At 38.8% G+C, this 20,134-nt stretch overlaps 1 protein-coding gene across 1 annotated transcript; it reads right to left on the bottom strand.

Moving 5' to 3' along the window:
• Positions 1-46: 46 nt before the first annotated feature.
• Positions 47-19,551, bottom strand: LOC138625574 (uncharacterized). The gene is made up of 19 exons (XM_069706578.1): positions 19,359-19,551; positions 17,702-18,669; positions 16,185-16,343; positions 15,152-15,168; positions 14,530-14,749; positions 14,249-14,417; positions 13,663-14,034; positions 13,248-13,427; positions 12,634-12,990; positions 11,349-11,566; positions 11,068-11,236; positions 10,552-10,740; positions 10,076-10,189; positions 8,579-9,206; positions 6,529-6,743; positions 5,365-6,430; positions 2,956-3,023; positions 2,693-2,869; positions 47-2,177 (listed from the first exon to the last, which is right to left on the bottom strand). The coding sequence occupies exons 1-19, from the start codon at positions 19,528-19,530 to the stop codon at positions 1,045-1,047; spliced, it is 6,591 nt and encodes a 2,196-aa protein (XP_069562679.1). The 5' UTR covers positions 19,531-19,551; the 3' UTR covers positions 47-1,044.
• Positions 19,552-20,134: the final 583 nt, after the last annotated feature.

The following is a 20,134-nucleotide window of genomic DNA, read 5'->3' as shown; positions in this document are numbered from 1 at the left end:
CCAGCCTGAATGTAAAAAAAATACATGAAACAGGATGTTCCTGATTTTATTGTTATTACATTGGTGAAAGTAGGCTGTCTTAGAAACTTGATTTATGTCAGAGTATCTGCAGCTTTGATGAACAGAATTTCACTGTAGGTTCAGACTTCAGTAGGAATCTGGTCTTCTTACATCATCTTACTAAACTTTATTGTTAGAATAAATACATGACATTAGAAAATCAGCATTTTATTTATGTTCACTTCAGATCATTTTATGCATTAATGTGATGAGACTGTTGATGACTTTGTAGTGACCCCATTCATCCAATTTCTATTGTTTGGGAACATCAGTCAGAACAACCAGAATTAAAAAAGTATTCTTATTTAAAAAAAAAAAATCCTTTGACAACAAGATGTCAAAGGTACATCAAATACACTAGAGCTACTGAAAGTTAAAGCATGATAGCTGCATCGGAAAAATCACTGAAAATACACACAATTCACAGAATATTTTGTAGGTAAATGGCTACAAATAACTCTGACACTTACAGCATAATGTTAATAAATATATTAGCTCATGCAAGGGCACACACTTGTATTATCTGGGCAAACTATATTAGCTCTATCTGGCCCGGGCTGTGGGTTAAACAGGCCTGCAGTTTGTGTTTCAGCCCAAAATAAAATAATAAAATGTATAATTTTACATCAAAATATAAAATGAAATGATACGCTGCGGATTAAAAAAAGATTCTAGTTGGCTGGATGCCTATATGAATGACTAACCAACACTAAAACTGAGGTAGTGTAAACAAATAGTGAAAAAGAACATAAATTGAAGTGTTCAGTCATTTACATTTGTAGTAACTAATGTAGTAAATGTAGTAAATCATTTTTCAACATGTGGAAGATAACATTTGTTTCAAAGAAATATTTATACAAATAGACATGAGTAACTGACAGTAGTTAATGGCCCTCATATTTCTTAAATACAATGTCACATGTCTGTGTAATGTGTTATGTCTTAACCAACTGAGATAAAACAAAGTGTCCTTTCCCACAGGTGTCACACTGATATGTGGGTGGTCATGTGAACTGACAAATCATCAGGAGATTTGAAGTTTTCCCTACATGTTTTACAACAATATGGCTTCTCAACTGTATGAATTTTCATGTGCCTTTTCAAGTCGGACATCTGACAAAATCTTTTCCCACAGGTGATACAAAGGTAAGGCTTTTCACCTGTGTGGATTCTCATATGCCTTGTCAGAATGGAGACGTCTCTAAATCTGTTCCCACAGGTGCTGCAGGGATACGGCTTCTCACCTGTGTGGATTCTTTTGTGAACTTTCAGCGGTGATGTCTGATTAAATCGTTTACCACAGAAGTTACACGAATACGGCTTCACTCCCGTGTGGATTCTCAGGTGTCTGGTCAGTTTGGACTTGGACTTAAATGTTTTCTCACACATGTCACATTTGAAAATATTTGTTCTTGTGTGAGTTTTACAGTCAATGTTCGAGATGGTGGAGTTGAATACACTGTTACTGTGAAACTTTTTGATGTCATGTGTCTTTTGTACTTTTGTCTCTACATTTCCAGTTGGTCCTGAGTCTCCATGCTCGTCTTCTTTGTGATCTTGTCTCTCTGCTACATGGGAGCTGTGAGGGAGGAGCTGCAGGTCAGTGTTTGGTTCTGGTACCTCAGAGCTTTGAACTGACATGTGGACTACAGACTCTTCCTCTGCTGCACTCTGAGATTCATCAGGATTCAGAGTCTGATCTTCATTGTGGTCACCTTCCCCATAGTTGAGAGTCAGTGTATAGGGATCAGTCTCCTGCTTCAGTACAAGCTGCTCTCTGTCTTGACTGGTGCAGAGTTCCTCCTGTTCCTCTTTAATCTGTGGAGGTTCTGGTTCCTCTTGGATCTGTGGAGGTTCTGGTTCCTCTTGGATCTGTGGAGGTTCTGGGTCCTCTTTAATCTGTGGAGGTTCTGGGTCCTCTTTAATCTGTGGAGGTTCTGGTTCCTCTTTAATCTGTGGAGGTTCTGGTTCCTCTTTAATCTGTGGAGGTTCTGGGTCCTCTTGGATCTGTGGAGGTTCTGGTTCCTGTTGGTCCAGACTGGAGTTCCTCTGCTGGTTAAAGAGCTGCTGGTCAGTGGGAACCTCCTCCTCCTTACAGACACGTTGCTGTGGGAGCTCTGGAGGGAAAAGACACAAGAAATACTGACATTATGACAGAAAAAGTCTTCTGTGGCGGAGGACTTACTCATCCCTCAAATTCTGAAATAGCATTTGAAGTGGTGTGAGTATATATTTATATACAAATACATGAGAAAACAGACATCTGAAAAAAGTGTTTATTGTATATACATGTTCTATATATACACACACACATAATTAAAAACATATATATCACATGATACATACCAATATAGGTTATATTACCACTCTAATAATAAGAAAACAGACAACTGAGCCAAGTTGCTTGTGTATACATGTTCTGTAAATACACACATACATACGTACATGATTATATACATATATTTCACATGACGCATACCAATATGTATTACCACTCTAATAATAGGAAAACAGACATCTCAGCAAAGAGTTTAAACCATTATTATGAAATACGGGTCTAAATGCTTTGTCCGTTTGTTTAAAAAAAAAAAAAACATGAAGGTTTTACAGACTGTAAATAAAAGGTACAGACCTATTTTGTATAACTTGACTTCAGGTTTCCAAACGATATCCAGCAGTTTGCGCTGACGGCTGATTTCTTCCTCCAACTCGACGATATTATTCTCAAAGACTCTGAATATTTCTTCAGCAGCAGCAGTTAGTCGCTCGTTGAAAAACTCTTTCAAACACTGAACTGAAGACATTTTTGCTTCATTACAGGTGAATAATTATCTCCGTTCGACGGTGAGACCACAAAGAGCAGCTTTGATTTTGGTTACTTCCGCTGGGTGTCACTCTTTTGCGTCTTTTTCTTCTCTCGATTTACCGGCGGACTGAAAACAACTTTAGCTGCATACTGCCACCTGATGTACAAGTGTGTGTAACGTCTTCTCACTCGTTCATTGAGTCCAAATATCAAACGCGTGTTTTCTGTTCATAGTTTCAGCTCTCACTGCTTGTCTGCTTTATCATGACGCCTTTCTTTCTCCACTTTACACATGGCATGATGCAATAGGATATTTTCAATGTTCTCCACAGTTTCCAGACTTGTCACGGTTCCTTTTCCCTTCTGTTCCTTTGTGTCTTTGTTATGACAGACTTTCGTATTTTTATATATGCCTCTATATCTTCTACCTCCCACCTTTTCTGCCACATCTCTATTCCTTTCTTCTTCATCACTACTTTTACAAACTGAACGGTTGCTGTAATTTCATTTTCCAAACTCTTTTTGCTCGGCCATTGGCACACACGCTGGTGCCCAACAAACATCAACACCAGTGCCACCTAAATGAATACTTAATGAACTATGATAGAGTTTAATGAATAATCTTCAATGATTATCTTGTTGACTGTATGCTTTCTAATAAGGCGACTGAATCAATGCACACCACCAACCTTTCTGGTCTGACCTCCTCTTCTGAAAATAGATATTTCAAAGATTGACTTTAATTTCCACACACTTTGTCTTTGGTTTTAGAACCATCTGTGTAAATTTTAAGATAATTGTGATAACTATTCTTGAGAGACATACTTGTATTATTTTATTTCCCACTTCATTCATTCACTACTCTCTTTCCTTTCCAAAACACTCATGTCTGTCTTTACTTCTGGGAGAATCACTTTTCCTCCTTAAGTTCATTTTTAACATCTTCCACAGACGCACTCATCAGGACTCGTGAGATTACTCCTCTGAACTTTGCACCAAAGATAAGAGCCTTCATCTTTAGTGACGCCATTCTGAGTATATTTTCCTGCAGCATTTTATTGACCATATTCATTTAGACACAACTCATTGTGTGCATTACTGTGATGAGATTGTTGCTGACTTTGTAGCTTCCTCAGTAATACAATTCATAAATTTGGGAACATCAGTCTGAAAAAAGAAAATTAAAAGAATGATTTTTTTTTAGTAACAGTTTTTGAAAACAACAACATATTAAAGAATTTTTTTTTTTTTAAAGATTGTAATTGACTGGATAAGAACATGAGAGAAAATGCCACTAAAACACAACTTCAACATCAGAGTTCACAGTCCACTTGTTTTACTGAGGTAGTGTAAATAAATACTACAACACAATATTAATTTAAGAGGTCAATGATTTCCATTTGTAGGAACTACATACATATATATATATATATATATATATACACACACATATATATACACACATATATGTATATATATACACATACATACATATATATGTATACATACATACACATATATATATGTATATACACATACATACACACATATATATATGTATATACACACACACATATATATATATATATACATATATGTATACATACACACATATACATATAGTAGCATAGTTTTATCCCCAGAGTAATCAGAATAATAGTTGGGCATCAAAATTCTACCAATTTCTGTCAATTTAAGAATTGTAAATATAAATCAGTTGGGCAGATAGTTTTATAATCTTTATAAGATGTGTTATATTGAAGCAAAACAATCATTAAATTAAATGTTCATGATTCCTAAATAAATAACAAACGTCACCCAAAAAAAAAGTCCATTAAATGTCCATTAAGTCATAATGGACATTTATGTCAGGTTCTAATGTCCAGGAAGATGAGGGTTAAAGATGAAGGGGTACGGTGAGGAAGGACAGGGAGAAGCCTGGAGAGTTTCTTTAAAGGAGATTTGTCTTACACCTGAACAAAGCCAGGGAGGTCCTCAGTTGCAGCCACACAGGTCCAAGAGGGAGTTGAATAAATTCAGCTCGGTCCACCTGCTCCCGGGATCCACTCAGCCCCACCAGGCCTTGGTCTCCAAACAGGTTAAAGCGGTCCTAGCCGGTTCTGGGATAATCCAGTGCTCTATTATTTGACAAATATATAAAACTTTCTTTCCTATAGCAATTAACTCCAGAAACTGAATTGTACTTTTGAATAGCTCCTCTTTCAGTCACTCTCACTCCTCCTCAGTTCTCCACCATGCTTTCCTTTGCTTGTTGATTGCCCCTCCTACTGCTCACAGGTGTGCTTGACTTATCACTTCCCTGTCTGGGTGGTAAAGGGCTCTTCCCTACTTTTTTGTTTATTTTTTCCCCCTCCCTGCTTTAATATATAAACATCTTGAAAAACCTTTCTCCACAGAAGTCTCTGTGGCTTCTTGTGTGTTTTTCCAAAGAACCACTTCAACTTGGACTTATACTTGCACATATAATATAAAGTCACTTGTTTGTGTGTGATGTTTTATGTCTGGCCAAGCGAATTGCTACAAAGTATCCTTTCCCACAGACGTCACACTGATACGGCTTCGTACAAGAGTGGGTTTTCATGTGGACTGACCAATTACCGCGAGTCATAAACTCTCTCCCACATGTTTTACAAGAATACGGCTCTTTACTTGTATGAATTATTGTGTGCTTTTTCAAGTGGGTCAACTTGTAAAATATTTTCCCACAGGTGCTGCAGGGATACGGTTTCTCACCTGAGTGACATCTCATATGAACCACCAGGACACTGCGACTTCTGAAACATTTCCCACATGTTTTGCACGAATACGGCTTCTCACCTGTGTGGATTCTATAGTGAACTTTCAGTGTTGATCTCTGATTAAATCTGTTACCACAGATGTCACAACAATACGGCTTCTCACCGGTGTGGATTCTCAGGTGTCTGGTCAAAGTGGATTTATCTTTAAACACTTTCCCACAAGTTTCACATTTGAAAGACTTTTGACATGTGTGAGTGTTACAGTTCTGCTTTGACATGATAGAGTTATGTACAGTATTGCCTTTCTGAAGTCTCTTCCGTGGTTTTGTCTCTACGTTTCCAGTTGGTCCTGAGTCTCCATGCTCGTCTTCTTTGCGATCTTGTCTCTCTGCTACATGGGAGCTGTGAGGGAGGAGCTGCAGGTCAGTGTTTGGTTCTGGTACCTCAGAGCTTTGAACTGACATGTGGACTACAGACTCTTCCTCTGCTGCACTCTGAGATTCATCAGGATTCAGAGTCTGATCTTCATTGTGGTCACCTTCCCCATAAAACAGAGTCAGCATAACGACATCAGTCTCCTGCTTCAGTACAAGCTGCTCTCTGTCCTGACTGGTGCAGAGTTCCTCCTGTTCCTCTTTAATCTGTGGAGGTTCTGGTTCCTCTTTAATCTGTGGAGGTTCTGGTTCCTCTTTAATCTGTGGAGGTTCTGGTTCCTGTTGGTCCAGACTGGAGTTCCTCTGCTGGTTAAAGAGCTGCTGGTCAGTGGGAACCTCCTTCTCCTTACAGACATGTTGTTGTAGGAGCTCTGGAGGGAAAAGACACAAGAAAAAGGATAATCAGAGCAAACAACAATTTAAATTCTCCGTTAGTTTACTTTCCAAACACCATTAAAGTTGTACAGACCTATTTTGTGTAACTTGACTTCAGGTTTCCAAACGATATCCAGCAGTTTGCGCTGACGGCTGATTTCTTCCTCCAACTCGAAGATATTATTCTCAAAGACTCTGAATATTTCTTCAGCAGCAGCAGTTAGTCGCTCGTTGAAAAACTCTCTCAAATACTGAACGGAAGACATCGTTTCTTCTTTACAAGTTAAATATTTATCCACGATGTGACAGCAAAAACGTTACCGGCAGCTTTTATGTTTACTTCCGCTGGGTGTCACACTGTTAAATTCCGGCTGTGGAAGCGAGTTGACGTTTTTTTTTTTCCGGTTTCTAAAGGGGTAGTTTATATATTTTCCGTCTCTTCGTCTGCACATATTCATTATTTATTGTTGAATGATATATTTAAATTATGTCAGCTGATTATTTTTAAATATAAAACAATATTTCTTCAGCAGCAGCAGTTAGTTGCTCCTTGAAAACTCTTAAACAATGAACTGAAGACATCGTTGCTTCTTTACAAGTTTAAATATATCTTATATCCATGATTGAACAGCTGTTGAAAACCAGCATATCAGATGTGTTACCGACATTTTCTACTGTCAAGAGTAAACCAGAAATTAAATCAAATCTATATACCCTGTCAGCCAATAAAGTCAAAGCAAATTTTCCTCAGTCATCAGCATGCATATGATGATGAATACTTTGTACTACTATCCAACAAGTCGGCCGATGTAAATATTTAAAATCCCATCAGAGAAGTTTTAAGACAATTTACATAATAATTAATGTCTACAATAGTCCACTCATTGAAAATACTTTTTAATTCCTAAAGTTTAAATTCACGAAATGTCTCGAAGTCTCTGTAAAATCCATCAATGTACACTGGAAGTTTGAATTTTCCACGTCACTCTTGTTTAAAATGCATCAGTGCTCAATCATGAGTGGGTTCCAACCTGGTTGTAATGTCACAAAATCAGGGCTGCAGTAGCATGTGTTGAACTCAAATTTAGAGCAAACACATAAACAAAATTTACATGTGCAGCAGATGCAAATAAAAATGGTTGTCCACTGTCAAACTCAGTTATACTCAGATAAGAGGATCCTTGCAGCACTTTTTTTTTTTTTTTTGAAAGGTCATAGGTCAAAATGTCCCCTGATGCTTTCTATCTAAAAATCTAAAGTCAGTCAGTACAGGGAATTTTCACAACACGGCAACCTAATCCTTGTTTTCTATAACTGACCAATGAATCATTAGTACATCATTGATAAACCATTAATGAAGAAATTTAATGAAGCTTATTCACAAGGTCAACAAGGAAGATCTGTTCTTACACATTTCATCTAAATTCCTGTGGAAAAAAATTAGAGAGAAAAAAAAAGGGAAACATCAGTCTGGATGACCAGAATTAAATTTTATTAACAAGTCTGACAAAAGCAAAATGTTAAAGGCACATCATGAACAGTTTGTGTTTCACCTCTAACCCCCCCCCTCCACCCTCCCCACCTCCCTCTCCCAATGAAAAGTCAATTAAATTTAATTTTACATAAAAATAGAAAATGAAATGACATGTGGATAAAAAAACAAAAACACTCTTGAGTGGTAGGATACCAACAGGAGCAACCAAACACCACTAAAACTCAACAAAATTCATAATCCACTTGTATAATTGAGGTAGTGTAAACAAATAGTAAAAGAGAAAATCAATTTAATTGGTCGATAGTTTTCATTTGAAAGAACTATGCACTCACAATGAACAAATACATTTTCAAGATGTGGGAGATTATAGTTGTTTGAAAGAAATATAGTTACAAACAGCAATGAGTAATTGACATGAGTTAATTAGTTTCACACTTATTTTATAAATATATGCTCACTTGTCTGTATGTGATGAAGTATCCTTTCTGCAGGCGTCACACTGATTTGTGGGTTCTCTTGAGGTCTAAAATCTTTCCAACATGTTTTAGAATACGGCTTTTCACCTGTGTGTATCCTCGTGTGCCTTTTAAAATCAGGACTGGACGACTTGGGATCACCAGGCCAACGCGACCACCGAGACTTTTCCTACGTTTTATGGGAATACGGCCTCCCACCTGTGTGGACTCTTACATGAGCGTTCAATGTTGTTATCCGAGCAAATCTTTTCCCACAATCATTACAGGAATACAGCTTCTTACCCGTGTGGATTCTTTTATGAACTTTCAATGTGCATGTCTGAAAGAAAGTTTTACCACAGATGTTACAATAATACGACTTCTCCTCTGTGTGGATTCTTCGATGTCTGTTCAGTTTGTACTTGTCTGTAAACGCCTTCCCACAAATGTTGCACTTCAAAAACTTGTTTGCTTTGCGAGTAGTAAAAAACTCCTTTGACTTGGGGGAGGCAGGTACATTTTGGCTTTTGTGACGTCTCTTCTTTGATTTTGTATTTCCAGTTGATACCGAGTCTCCATGTTCGACTCCTCGGTGATCTTGGCCCTCTGCTACATGAGAGTTGTGAGGACTCGTGTACAAAGTCTCATCTTCACTGCAGTCACCTTCCTTATAATTAAGAGTCAGCATGTAGGGATCAGTCTCCTGCTTCAGTACAAGCTGCTCTCTGTCCTGACTGGTGGAGAGTTCCTCCTGTTCCTCTTTAATCTGTGGTAGCTCTGCGTCCTCTTGGTCCAGACTGGTGGAGACTTCCTCCTGTTCCTCTTTAAATTGGCCAAATGCAAGAAGTTTAGTTTAAAGCATTCAAAAATTAATCAAAATTATCCACAGAACATGATTAAATAATAGTGTTAATATCATGTCAAAGACGTCGATGTACTGTGTTAGAGAGACATTCACTAAGGTTAGCATGCTAACCAGTCAGCCCCAGCCCGTCTCGTAATACCACTTTGCACCACAAGATGGAGGACATCGGTAAATTGAAGCATCAGGCTCTGGCTTCCATTTAAGACATTTAGGGAACATCGGTAAATTGTAACGTCTAGTAATAACTTGTATGTGAAATGTTTAGGAGATATATTTTAATTGTAGCTGCAGAAAACAACGAGAGTTACACTCTCCCCCGCTAAACTGCATGGAAACTAAAGAGTTCTACCAAAATGTGTTTGTAAGTTTCTTATTTTTAAAGTGGATTTGATCAAATTGGCTTTCAAAAAGAGTACCAGTATCAATACCGGTATCAGTATTGAGAATTTTTAAAACGATACCCAGCTGTAAGATAAACTATAGGTTTAACCGATTGCCCTTCTTTAAAAAAAAGCTATGCTCTGCTGGGTCCCTACAATCATCAGTTATAGAAAAATCCATTTACTAACTAATGCAAGGAATGAATATGTAAATTCTACAAAACCACATAGACTGTGAAAGCCGGTGTTACACTGACATCTGTGACTTGCCCTGATATGTTTACTCTCAACCTAACCAACAGTGAAGGTCAAAGAATCGAACAAGTCCCAAATTCCAGTGTTATCCCAGACTGAGGGCAGACTGCCTGGACGCTACAGTAACTCACTGTCGCCTCCTAATGTACAAAGTGGTATTACAAGATGGGTTTCATTTTTACAAATTGCACCTTTAATCTGTAGAGGCTCTGGGTCGTCTCGGTCCAGGCTGGCGTTCCTCCCCTGGCTAAAGAGCTGCTGGTCAGCGAGAACTTCCTCCTTACAGATACGTTGTTGTGGGAACTCTGGAGGGAAAAGTGACATGTTAGTGTTTGTAACTAAGATTTTGTTGGTTGCATTTGTCTAAATTATAATTGTTATTAGTCAAGACAAAGTGTATTTTGAGAAGGTTTTGTTAGTTATATTGATTGATATCCTTATTATTGTTGTCAGGTTTTTTTAACGATGTATATTTTGATATAATTTATTTTAATGTTGAAACTGTGGTTATTGTATGGGTCTTCTGGTGCTGTCGGGTTGACACATCAATTATGCATTGAGGATGAATTATCCCTTCATTCATAACTAGACTGCCATTGCATGGATGAAGCATGTAGATTTGTTGGGATTATTTACTGTACACTTCATACAACTCCATCAACTTTACCTTTTGCAGGACAAACTGGTAAAACTGCTGGAAATCCTTCCGAATGGGGTCCGGTGAGCGCCTTCAGTGGTCTGATTGAAGCCATGGGGGGATCAGGTGGGACCATTGCTCCCTGGGGATGTGGTATGGTCGTTGGTAGTCCAGTCAGAGGTTGAACCAGTTTTCCTGAAGCACCAAGTGGGGTCCAGCCTACAATGGAGAAGTACTGAATTATTTAGAGAGTAATAATATTTTGACTAATTTAAGTTACATTTAATCTTAAAATAGCATTTGGCACTTTGTAGCTGAGCAGGAAACCAAGCAGACGCAATCATTCAATTTTTTTGATACTTAAATGTGAGCAGCTAAATACCTGGTTAGCGTTTAAACCCTCCTAATTAGTTTCAATTACTGTAGTTGTAAACTCAAGATCTGTTAATCAAGAAAAGGCAACCGCAGCTTGATCTGTGTCTGGAACAAAAGATGTCCAATATAAGACATTTTTCTTTTTTTTTTAATAAATAACAGAATTCTTACCTTCACTAACAAAATCAAAGAGCTCCCTCATTCTTTGTAGACATAAACTTGATGTCTCAGTCAGCTGGCAACGCGGTGTCAAAACCTCTGACACCCATGAATTTGATTTCCTTCCAGGTCTTGACAAAAGTAAAACAGCCTTTACTCCAAGGGCCTGCAGTTTTTCAAGCTAAATAAACAAAGACACACACAACAACAATAGTAAACAACATTAATATAAAAATGTATATCACAGCATTTGGAAACTGAACTGAAGGTAAACAATAAAAGCTATTGCATACCAACATATAAGCTTCATCCCGGATATGAGAGGTGGTCCGATTTTTTTGGTGGGTTTGGACCCAGATGTCCCGCTTCTGATCAAACTTTTCAATTTTTTTCTTGAGCCTCAGCTTATGTGGCTGCTCTGCCTTGCATACCTTGCAGGTTTTGCAGGCTACATTTATTTGCGTGTGGCAGACCACACACTTTCTGGTTGTTGACCCCTGGCGTGACATTTCTGACAGAGATAAGAGAGACAGACACAAACAGATCATGAAAAGTACTTCTTTACATCAAACAAACCAATAAATAAAGTCCCTCTCCTGGCATTAATTAAACCAATATTGTATAACATCAGCGATGCACTGGCCAACGGGCATACAGGGAATCTTGGTGGGTTGCCGCAGTCAAAAATTTAAAAAAAAATAAGTTTTTACCAACATTGTCTGTCTCTTTACCAGATCGTTACAGCAGCTGATGACAACAACAAACGTACCAAAAGATCTTCTAAATGTTGTCAATATATGATTTTCCTGTGGTCGTTTTCTTGCTACTATGGTCTTGCTAAAAATGTACAATTAATTTGTCCTCATGTTCAACATTCAGGTATGTCTCTGAATATTTGAGAGAAATACATGTGTCTGCAAAATCTGTTACAGATCTTAAAAACAATGAGCTGGATGACCTTTGTCTATATGGAGATAAGAACCAACTATGGCTGTCTGATCCCTCTGAACAGCTCCATCTCTGCATACAGTCAGCACTCCATGCATACATTATGCATTACAGATGAATTATTCCCTTAAGGATAACCAGGCTCGGCTATTTACAAGATAATATATTCATTTTAAGCTCCTGAATAACTCGTACAGTCAGTTTGGAATAATGATATCACTGAAAATAGGAAAAGAAACACAAAATTTATATGCAGCTGTTAATTCCTATTTTTCCAAAAAGTAATAACCCTAGATAAACCTTGAAACATCAATACCTGAAAGTGTTTCATTTATGTGAAGTCACAGAAACACAGAGAAACAATTAGTGGCCTAAATGTGGGCAAATAATGACAACAATTAAATGGAGCCGTGCATGAAGTTTAATAAGACAGGCAACAATCTAATAACCTGTTTTTGTTTCTTTTTTTTTAATACTAATTAACACCAAATTCTGCCACCTATATTCCCAATGGTTTAAATACAGGGAAGTCTGGAATCTGAATTTGTTCATATGTTGATCTTCCATAAAGTAAGCATTTGCTTGTGTGGGGCTGACTTTCAGTAAGATTATAGATCCCTTTCTGCTTACCTTTTTCAATACAAACTGTTGTGGCTGCTGAAGGTCTTTCTGGGGAAGGAGGTCCTTTCCCAAGGGTCCCGGGCTGCTGGTCTCGGGTTACATGGTGGACTGAGGGTCCTATCGGTACTGCTGGCTGTCCAATTGGGAACTTCGGTGGTCCAATGAGGGCTGTTGGGGGTCCAGTTAACGATGCCAAAATTCCAGTTGGGGCTGTTGGGGGTCTGGTCAGCACCTTCCGTGGTCCAGTTGAGGCTGCTGGGGGATCTGGTTGGACCATTGCTCCCTGGGGATAAGGTGGGGCCACTGCTGGACCACTTGAGGGTTTAACTGGGGCTGATAAGGGTTGAGCCAGTTGTCGTGGAGCACCTAGAAGGGACCAAACCACATTGAGGAAGTACTAAATTATTTAGAGAGAAATAATACTCTGACCTGTCCTGATATTATTACCATTACTCTTCGTGCCTAAACTGAACCAACATTGTAGGTCACAGAATCTGATGGGTCACAGATTTCAGTATAATACAGAACTGAGGGCAGACTGCCTGGATGCTACAGAGACTCACTATCGCTTCCTAATGTACAAAGTGGTATTACAAAATGAGATTTAGTTTTACAAACTGTACCTTTAATCTGTAGAGCCTGTGGGTCCTTTTGGTCCTGACTAATGCAGAGTTCTTCCAGTTCCTCTTTAATATGTAGAGTCTCTGACTCATCTTGGTTCAGACTGGAGTTCCTCTCTTGGTTATAATGCAGATGGACAGCGAGAATTTCCTCTTCCTTACATACGCGTTTTTGTGGGAGCTCTGGAGGGAAAAGTAAAGTTTAAAAAAAAAATCATGTCTGAGTAAATATTGACAGGTTTAAACCATTATTATAAAATGTGATTCTAAATCCTAAACATTACTTACTTGTAAAGTCAGTTTGGAAGAATGTAATTCTAAATGGAGCAGCGCATGGAGTTTGACAAAAGAGGCAACAGTCCAATAACCTGTTTTGTTTTTTGTTCCTTTTAATGAGCATCCACTCTACAGCACTTACCTTTTTCAAAACAAATTGGTGATGCTGCTGGACATCTGTCTGGAAAAGGTCTTCTTTGCCCCATTCTCTGGGTTTGCTGCTCTGGCGTTGCATAGTGGATGGAGGGTCCGATCGGTGCTGCTGGCTGACCAATTGGGAACTTTGGCGGTCCAATTAGGGCTGATGGAAGTTCATTTGAGGCTATCAAAATTCCCGTTGGGGCAACTAGTGGTCTCATCAGCGTCATCTGTGGTCCAATTGAGGCTGCTAGGGGATCAGGTGGGACCATTGCTCCAAGGGGATACGGTATGGTCATCGGTGGTCCAGTTGAGGGTTCAACTGTGGCTGATGAGGGTTCATTCAGTTGACCTGCAGCACCAAGGGGGGTCCAGCCTACATAGGAGAAGTTACATTTCACCTTAAAAGAGCATTGGCTCAATAAAAAACACTTTGTATGTGATCAAGACTACTGTTTTAAGCTCATAGCATCAATGATAATGTGTCTGCAGCATTAGTTAAGAAAAACAACCACAGCCTGATCTGTGTCTGGAACAAAAGGCCTTTAATGTAAGACTTTTAAAAAAGATGAATAACCAAAAATTCTCACCTTCACTAACAACATCAAAGAGCTCCCTCATTCTTTGTAGACATAAACTTGATGTCTCAGTCAGCTGGCAACGCGGTGTCAAAACCTCTGACACCCATGAATTTGATTTCCTTCCAGGTCTTGACAAAAGTAAAACAGCCTTTACTCCAAGGGCCTGCAGTTTTTCAAGCTAAATAAACAAGGACACACACAACAACAATAGTAAACAACATTGATATAAAAATGTATATCACAGCATTTGGAAACTGGAATGAGGGTAAACAATAAAAGCTCTTGTGTACCATTATATAACCTTCATCCCGGATATGAGAGGTGGTCCGATTTTTTTGGTGGGTTTGGACCCAGATGTCCCGCTTCTGATCAAACTTTTCAATTTTTTTCTTGAGCCTCAGCTTATGTGGCTGCTCTGCCTTGCATACCTTGCAGGTTTTGCAGGCTACATTTATTTGCGTGTGGCAGACCACACACTTTCTGGTTGTTGACCCCTGTCCTGGCATTTCTGACAGAGATAAGAGAGACAGACACAAACACATCTTGAAAAGTACTTCTTTACATCAAACCATGTTCAGTGAGAGAATGGCATTAAAGTTCCTCTCCTGGTATTAAGTCGTATTAATCAAAGGCCTAAAACATATTCTCTGTAAATCAACATGAGAGGAGATTTCCATAATATGGAAAGCCCCGCAAGTTAACAGAATCAGTTCCTTTGGTATGTGATGTATGAAATCATTGCTGTCTGAGTCTGTGTTTTTGATCCTGTCAAGACTGTCACTACAGTCAGCTACGGTGTTTAATGTTTATTTAGCAGCTGATGTCTTGTAGCCTATTGAAAAAAAACACCACATGGACAGCTCAACAAAAACTGGATTTAGACTCATTGAGGTTAGTCTTTAAAAACTTACTTGCAGACAGCGGGGCTTCTACAAGAGAAATCACGTGCTCGCGTATCTGTGTGTGTGTGTGTGTGTGTGTGTGTGTGTGTGTGTGTGTGTGTGTGTGTGTGTGTGTGTGTGTGTGTGTGTGTGTGTGTGTGTGTGTGTGTGTGTGTGTGTGTGTGTGTGTGTGTGTGTGTGTGTGAGACAGGGCAGGAAGAGAGACAGGAAGAAAAACGTTTAGCAGTGGCTCTGAGAACAAGCGGCGGTAACAAAGATTATGTTGGTGGGTAACAACAGCAGCTGTTGGAAAAATATAAACAAAAACTGTTAGTTCTCTTGCCTCCCTGAATTTCTCATATCATACATGTAGAGGAGTGCCATAACATAGAAGATAACCGTGACGCTGGTTTGTCAAGCAACCTCCTCCATGATCCGTATTTAGTATAATCTCTCCAAAAGACTCCTTCAGCTCCGCTGTCACAAGGACAGATGCAGGAGGTCATTCCTGCCGACCGCAATAAGACTGTACTCACCTCTGGCAAAATCCATCACACAACAATAACACTGTTGTCTGTGTTTCTTGGTTGTTTGTATATAATATATATAGATATATACTGTACTGTATATACTGTGCATTTTATATATTTTTTACTGCTATTTTATTGCTTTTTATTATTCTATTGTTATCTTAATGCTTCCTATATGCTGCTGTAGCGAAAGAATTTCCCCTCGGGGATGAATAAAGTAACTACCTAACCTAATCAACATGTAAACCACATGAGTGATTTTCAAAATAAAGGACAGTAGATACCTATGGACATTACGATCTGCTGCTAAAGCTGATAAAATGAATTCAATCGTTTCAGCCAACAGGATCATTCTCTCGTGACTACAAGCCTGTAAGTTGCTATAATCGCAACCGATGAAGCCCACAAGAACTCCTGTTTATCATTAATATTACCAATAATAATGCGGTAATGTGAAATCACTCCAGCCTGCGGTGGTAAAAAACAACAACAACAACAACACTGCAGAGCCGACCACAGTAACAGATAACAAACCTCCACACATGTACACGGAGGTTTGGCGAAAGTATCGTCAAGGTTATGAGGACGTGAGGAAAACAACCGTACAGTATTTGGTTTCCCGTCTCTCTCTGGTCGGAAGTGATCGCTGAAACGCCCCCTGAAGCTCCAGCTGGAAGAACCCCGTTCACGAGCGCGTCAGTCTCATCGGCGTCTCATTAAAACCAGTCGCGCGCACAGTGCTGTCCAACTTCTACCTGTGAGCGTGCTGCTACGGTGTACGCACGCGAAAAAAACAACAACAACAACAATACCTCGTAATGCGTTGTTGTCAACTGGTACCGCTAACGGTGGCTAACCTGGCTTTTCCGACTTGTTGTACCCCGGACGTCGAGCAACTCGTGCGCGACGTCACTTCCGGCTCCAATTTTCGACTTCCGTGTAGAAAAAAAAAAAAAAAAAAAGATCTAATGGGTCACCAACTATGGTGTAACACATGCTTTTAAAGTATATAAAAAAAAAATTAACCTGACCCAATGTGCGTGTTATTTTCAAGCCTACAGGCGAGGCGAAACGAGACACTGACACAATGTCCTAATGGATGTTTGTTTTAAGGTATCTGTACTTACTTGAGCATTTCCTTAAAATGCTGCTTCATACTTCCACTACACTACATTTCACAGGCAAATGTTTTATATTTTACACCTCCTCATTTTTATGACAACTTTAATCACTTTTAAGATGACATTTTATGATTCCCTATTTGTCCCTTTGGTGATTTGGCATTTTTCTGAAGAATTACATGTTACTTTATGGTTTAAGAAAAATGTGCTACTTTTTAAGCAGACTAAATTTATTTCAAAACCCACTGGAATTTGCTAAAAAAAAAAAAAAAAAGTATTGTTTTTCTGAGCTTGTTGACTTTTTAGTGATGGGCAGAACAGAAACAATACAACCACATGCTAATCTTATGGCAAAGGATGCATTTAAACTAATCAAATAAGTAGTTGGAAGGAATAGAACAAATACAAGATGGAAAAAAGCAGCATTTTATTGAACATGTTCATTCAGACACAGATCATTGAATGCATTACTGTGATGAGAATATTGATGACTTTGTAGGTACCCTCATTCATCAATTCTAAAATGTGGGACCATCACTCTGAATAACCATAAAATAATTATTTTTATTGACTTAAGTTTTTGACAACAAGATGTCAAAAAATATCATGTTTTATAGTTTGTGTTCCACATCTAAATCCCCAAATAACAAAATGTCCATCAAATATAATTTTACATAAAAATATAAAATTAAATGGCATGCTGTGAATAGAAAATGACTAGCTGGCAAGATGCCAACATGACCAATACAACAAGAATGCAGCTTTAACATCTGAGTTCACAATCCACTTGTGTAACTTAGGCACTGTAAACAAACGGTAAAAAAAAGAATACTGATTTAAAAGTCCATTAATTACATTTGTAAAAACTATACACTCACAATGAACAAATAATCTTTTTAAGATTCAGTGGTTCAAGATTAAGTGTCACACTGATGTGTGGGTTCTTGTGTGGACCAACAAAGAACTACAACATCTGAAATATTTCCCACATACTTTACAAGAATATGGCTTTTCGCCTGTATGAATCCTTGTGTGTCTTCTCAAATCATACGACTGACAAAACCCTTTCCCACAGGTCTTACAAATGTACGGCTTCTCCCCTGTGTGCCTCCTCATGTGGACCACCAGGCCAGCGCTACTACTGAAACATTTCCCACATATTTTGCAAGAATACGGCCTTTCGCCTGTGTGGATTCTTAAATGAGCGTTCAATCCTGATGTCTGACTGAATCTTTTCCCACAATCATTACAAGAATACGGCCTCTCGCCTGTGTGGGTTCTTTTATGAGCTTTTAATATTGATGTCTGATTAAACCCTCGACCACAGAGGTCACAAGAATACGGCTTTTCACCGGTGTGGATTCTGCGGTGCGTCTTCAATCTGTACTCATCTGTAAATACTTTCCCACAAGTTTCACACTTTAAAGACTTTTTACGTCTGTGAGTATTACAGTAAATCTTTGACACAGTAGAGTTATGAACATTTTTGCTTTTCTTAAGTCTCTTCTGTGTTTTTGTCTCTGCATTTCCAGTTGATACTGAGTCTCCATGCTGGAGGTCGGTGTTTCGTTCTGGTACCGACTCTACAGACTCTTCCTCTGCTGCACTTTGAGATTCATCAGGATTCAAGTACAGAGTCTGATCTTCACTGTCATCGCCTTCTATATTTTTAAGAGTCAGCAAATAGGGATCAGTCTCCTGCTTCAGTACAAGCTGCTCTCTGTCCTGGCTGGTGCAGAGTTCCTCCTGTTCCTCTTTAATCTGTGGAGGTTCTGGGTCCTTCTGGATCTGTGGAGGTTCTGGGTCCTCTTGGTCCAGACTGGAGATCCTCTGCTGGTTAAAGAGCTGCTGGTCAGCGATAACCTCCTTCTCCTTACAGACATGTTGCTGTGGGAGCTCTGGAAGGGAAAAAAAAAACCACAAAACATACTGACATAATGATAGAAAAGCTCTTTTGTGGTAAACGCCATTTACCTATCTCTGAAATTTTGAAATAGCTTTTACAAAGACCACCCTGAGTGTTAGACACACTTCAAATCACACTCAGATAGCCTCCCTCTCTCAGTTTCTGCTGCAAAACTCGCATTTGATTGTTTTGCTTCAGACTGGAGCACTGTCTAATAGATGCCACTTCAGATATTCGACCAAACAAAATTCCCGTCCCATATTAATGAAAGTTGAATAATGGACCTGACTGGCCTTTGAACTAGTTGTGATGTCACAAATGATGCTTATAGGTAAATCCCTTTAAATATAGGATGAATACTAGAATATCGATTAATTTAATAATCGTTAATATATTAGATTAGGGGGGCGGCACAGTGGTACTCCAGCTTCCTCCCACCATCCAAAAACATGCACCTCAGGTTAATTGGTGGTTCTACAAATTAGATAACGGATGGATGGATATTAGATTAGATATACATGTATGTATAAAGGTGTATATAAATATATAAGGGTACTTGCTACATATGTAGGACTATATATTGCCACTCCCAGCAAATAGCTGCAAGTTTAAACCATCATTATGACATTTAAGTCTAAATACTCCGTCCGTTTATTCAAAGATCATTCAAGTTGTACAGACCTATCCTGTGTAATTTAACATCAGGTTTCCAAACGATATCCAGCAGTTTGCGCTGACGGTTGATTTCTTCCTCCAACTCGAAGATATTATTCTCAAAGACTCTGAATATTTCTTCAGCAGCAGCAGTTAGTCGCTCGTTGAAAAACTCCCTCAAACACTGAACTGAAGACATATTGCTTCATTTCAGGTGAATACTTACCTTCGACTGTCCAGTAGGAGCTATTTGTGGCTTGTTTGGATGACGTCGTGTCCTTCTTCCGCTCGGTAACCAGCGTACAGGTGCATTGCCGCCGCTCTCTGCTCCGGAGTGTTTCCCGTCTGTTTCATCAGCTCGAAGTAAATCCGACTGCTTTCCCAACTGGGCAGGTTCAATCATTTTTTTTTATTTTGAGCTCCAAAAGAAAGGAAGTTCTTATTTCACCTATTTAGAAGGAACTATATCCTGCACTCAAAGTCTTATTCCCTTTGGGGGATTTAAAACTTTATATTTTGATGGTTTTTTTTATGATTGTTTCACAATGTAATTTCTTATTTATTGTGTAGCCTAGATGTTGTGGGGGGTTTTTTTTGTGCTAATTATGAGTGTTTGATGTCCTCAGGTCTCTATTGGAAAAGAGCTCTTCACCTCAAAGAGACTTCCTGATCGAAATAAAGTTTTAATAATGTACCTCATAATTATTAAGGTATTTTTTTGCATTTATTTGATGTACCATCCACTGCGAGATGGAAAACACTGCAACTGTTGTTTCCATCCCACCCGAGGCCTGTGTCCGTTA

Source organism: Brachyistius frenatus, unplaced genomic scaffold (genome assembly GCF_029030835.1).
Source record: "Brachyistius frenatus isolate BFR_SWC_R1_liver_20210118 unplaced genomic scaffold, ASM2903083v1 Contig_63, whole genome shotgun sequence".
NCBI classification, from domain to species: domain Eukaryota; kingdom Metazoa; phylum Chordata; class Actinopteri; family Embiotocidae; genus Brachyistius; species Brachyistius frenatus.
Note: the sequence above shows the minus strand (reverse complement) of the source record. Positions and strands in the feature narration are given on the sequence as shown.

Coding starts and splice junctions, on each gene's coding strand:
- LOC138625574 (XM_069706578.1), bottom strand. CDS start 19,530: ATGTCTTCAGTTCAGTGTTTGAGGGAGTTTTTCAACGAGCGACTAACT. Junction 11,567..12,633: donor AACAGTTTGTATTGAAAAAG/GTAAGCAGAAAG, acceptor TATCTCTGTCAG/AAATGTCACGCCAGGGGTCA. Junction 6,431..6,528: donor AGTCAAGTTACACAAAATAG/GTCTGTACAACT, acceptor TTTTCCCTCCAG/AGCTCCTACAACAACATGTC.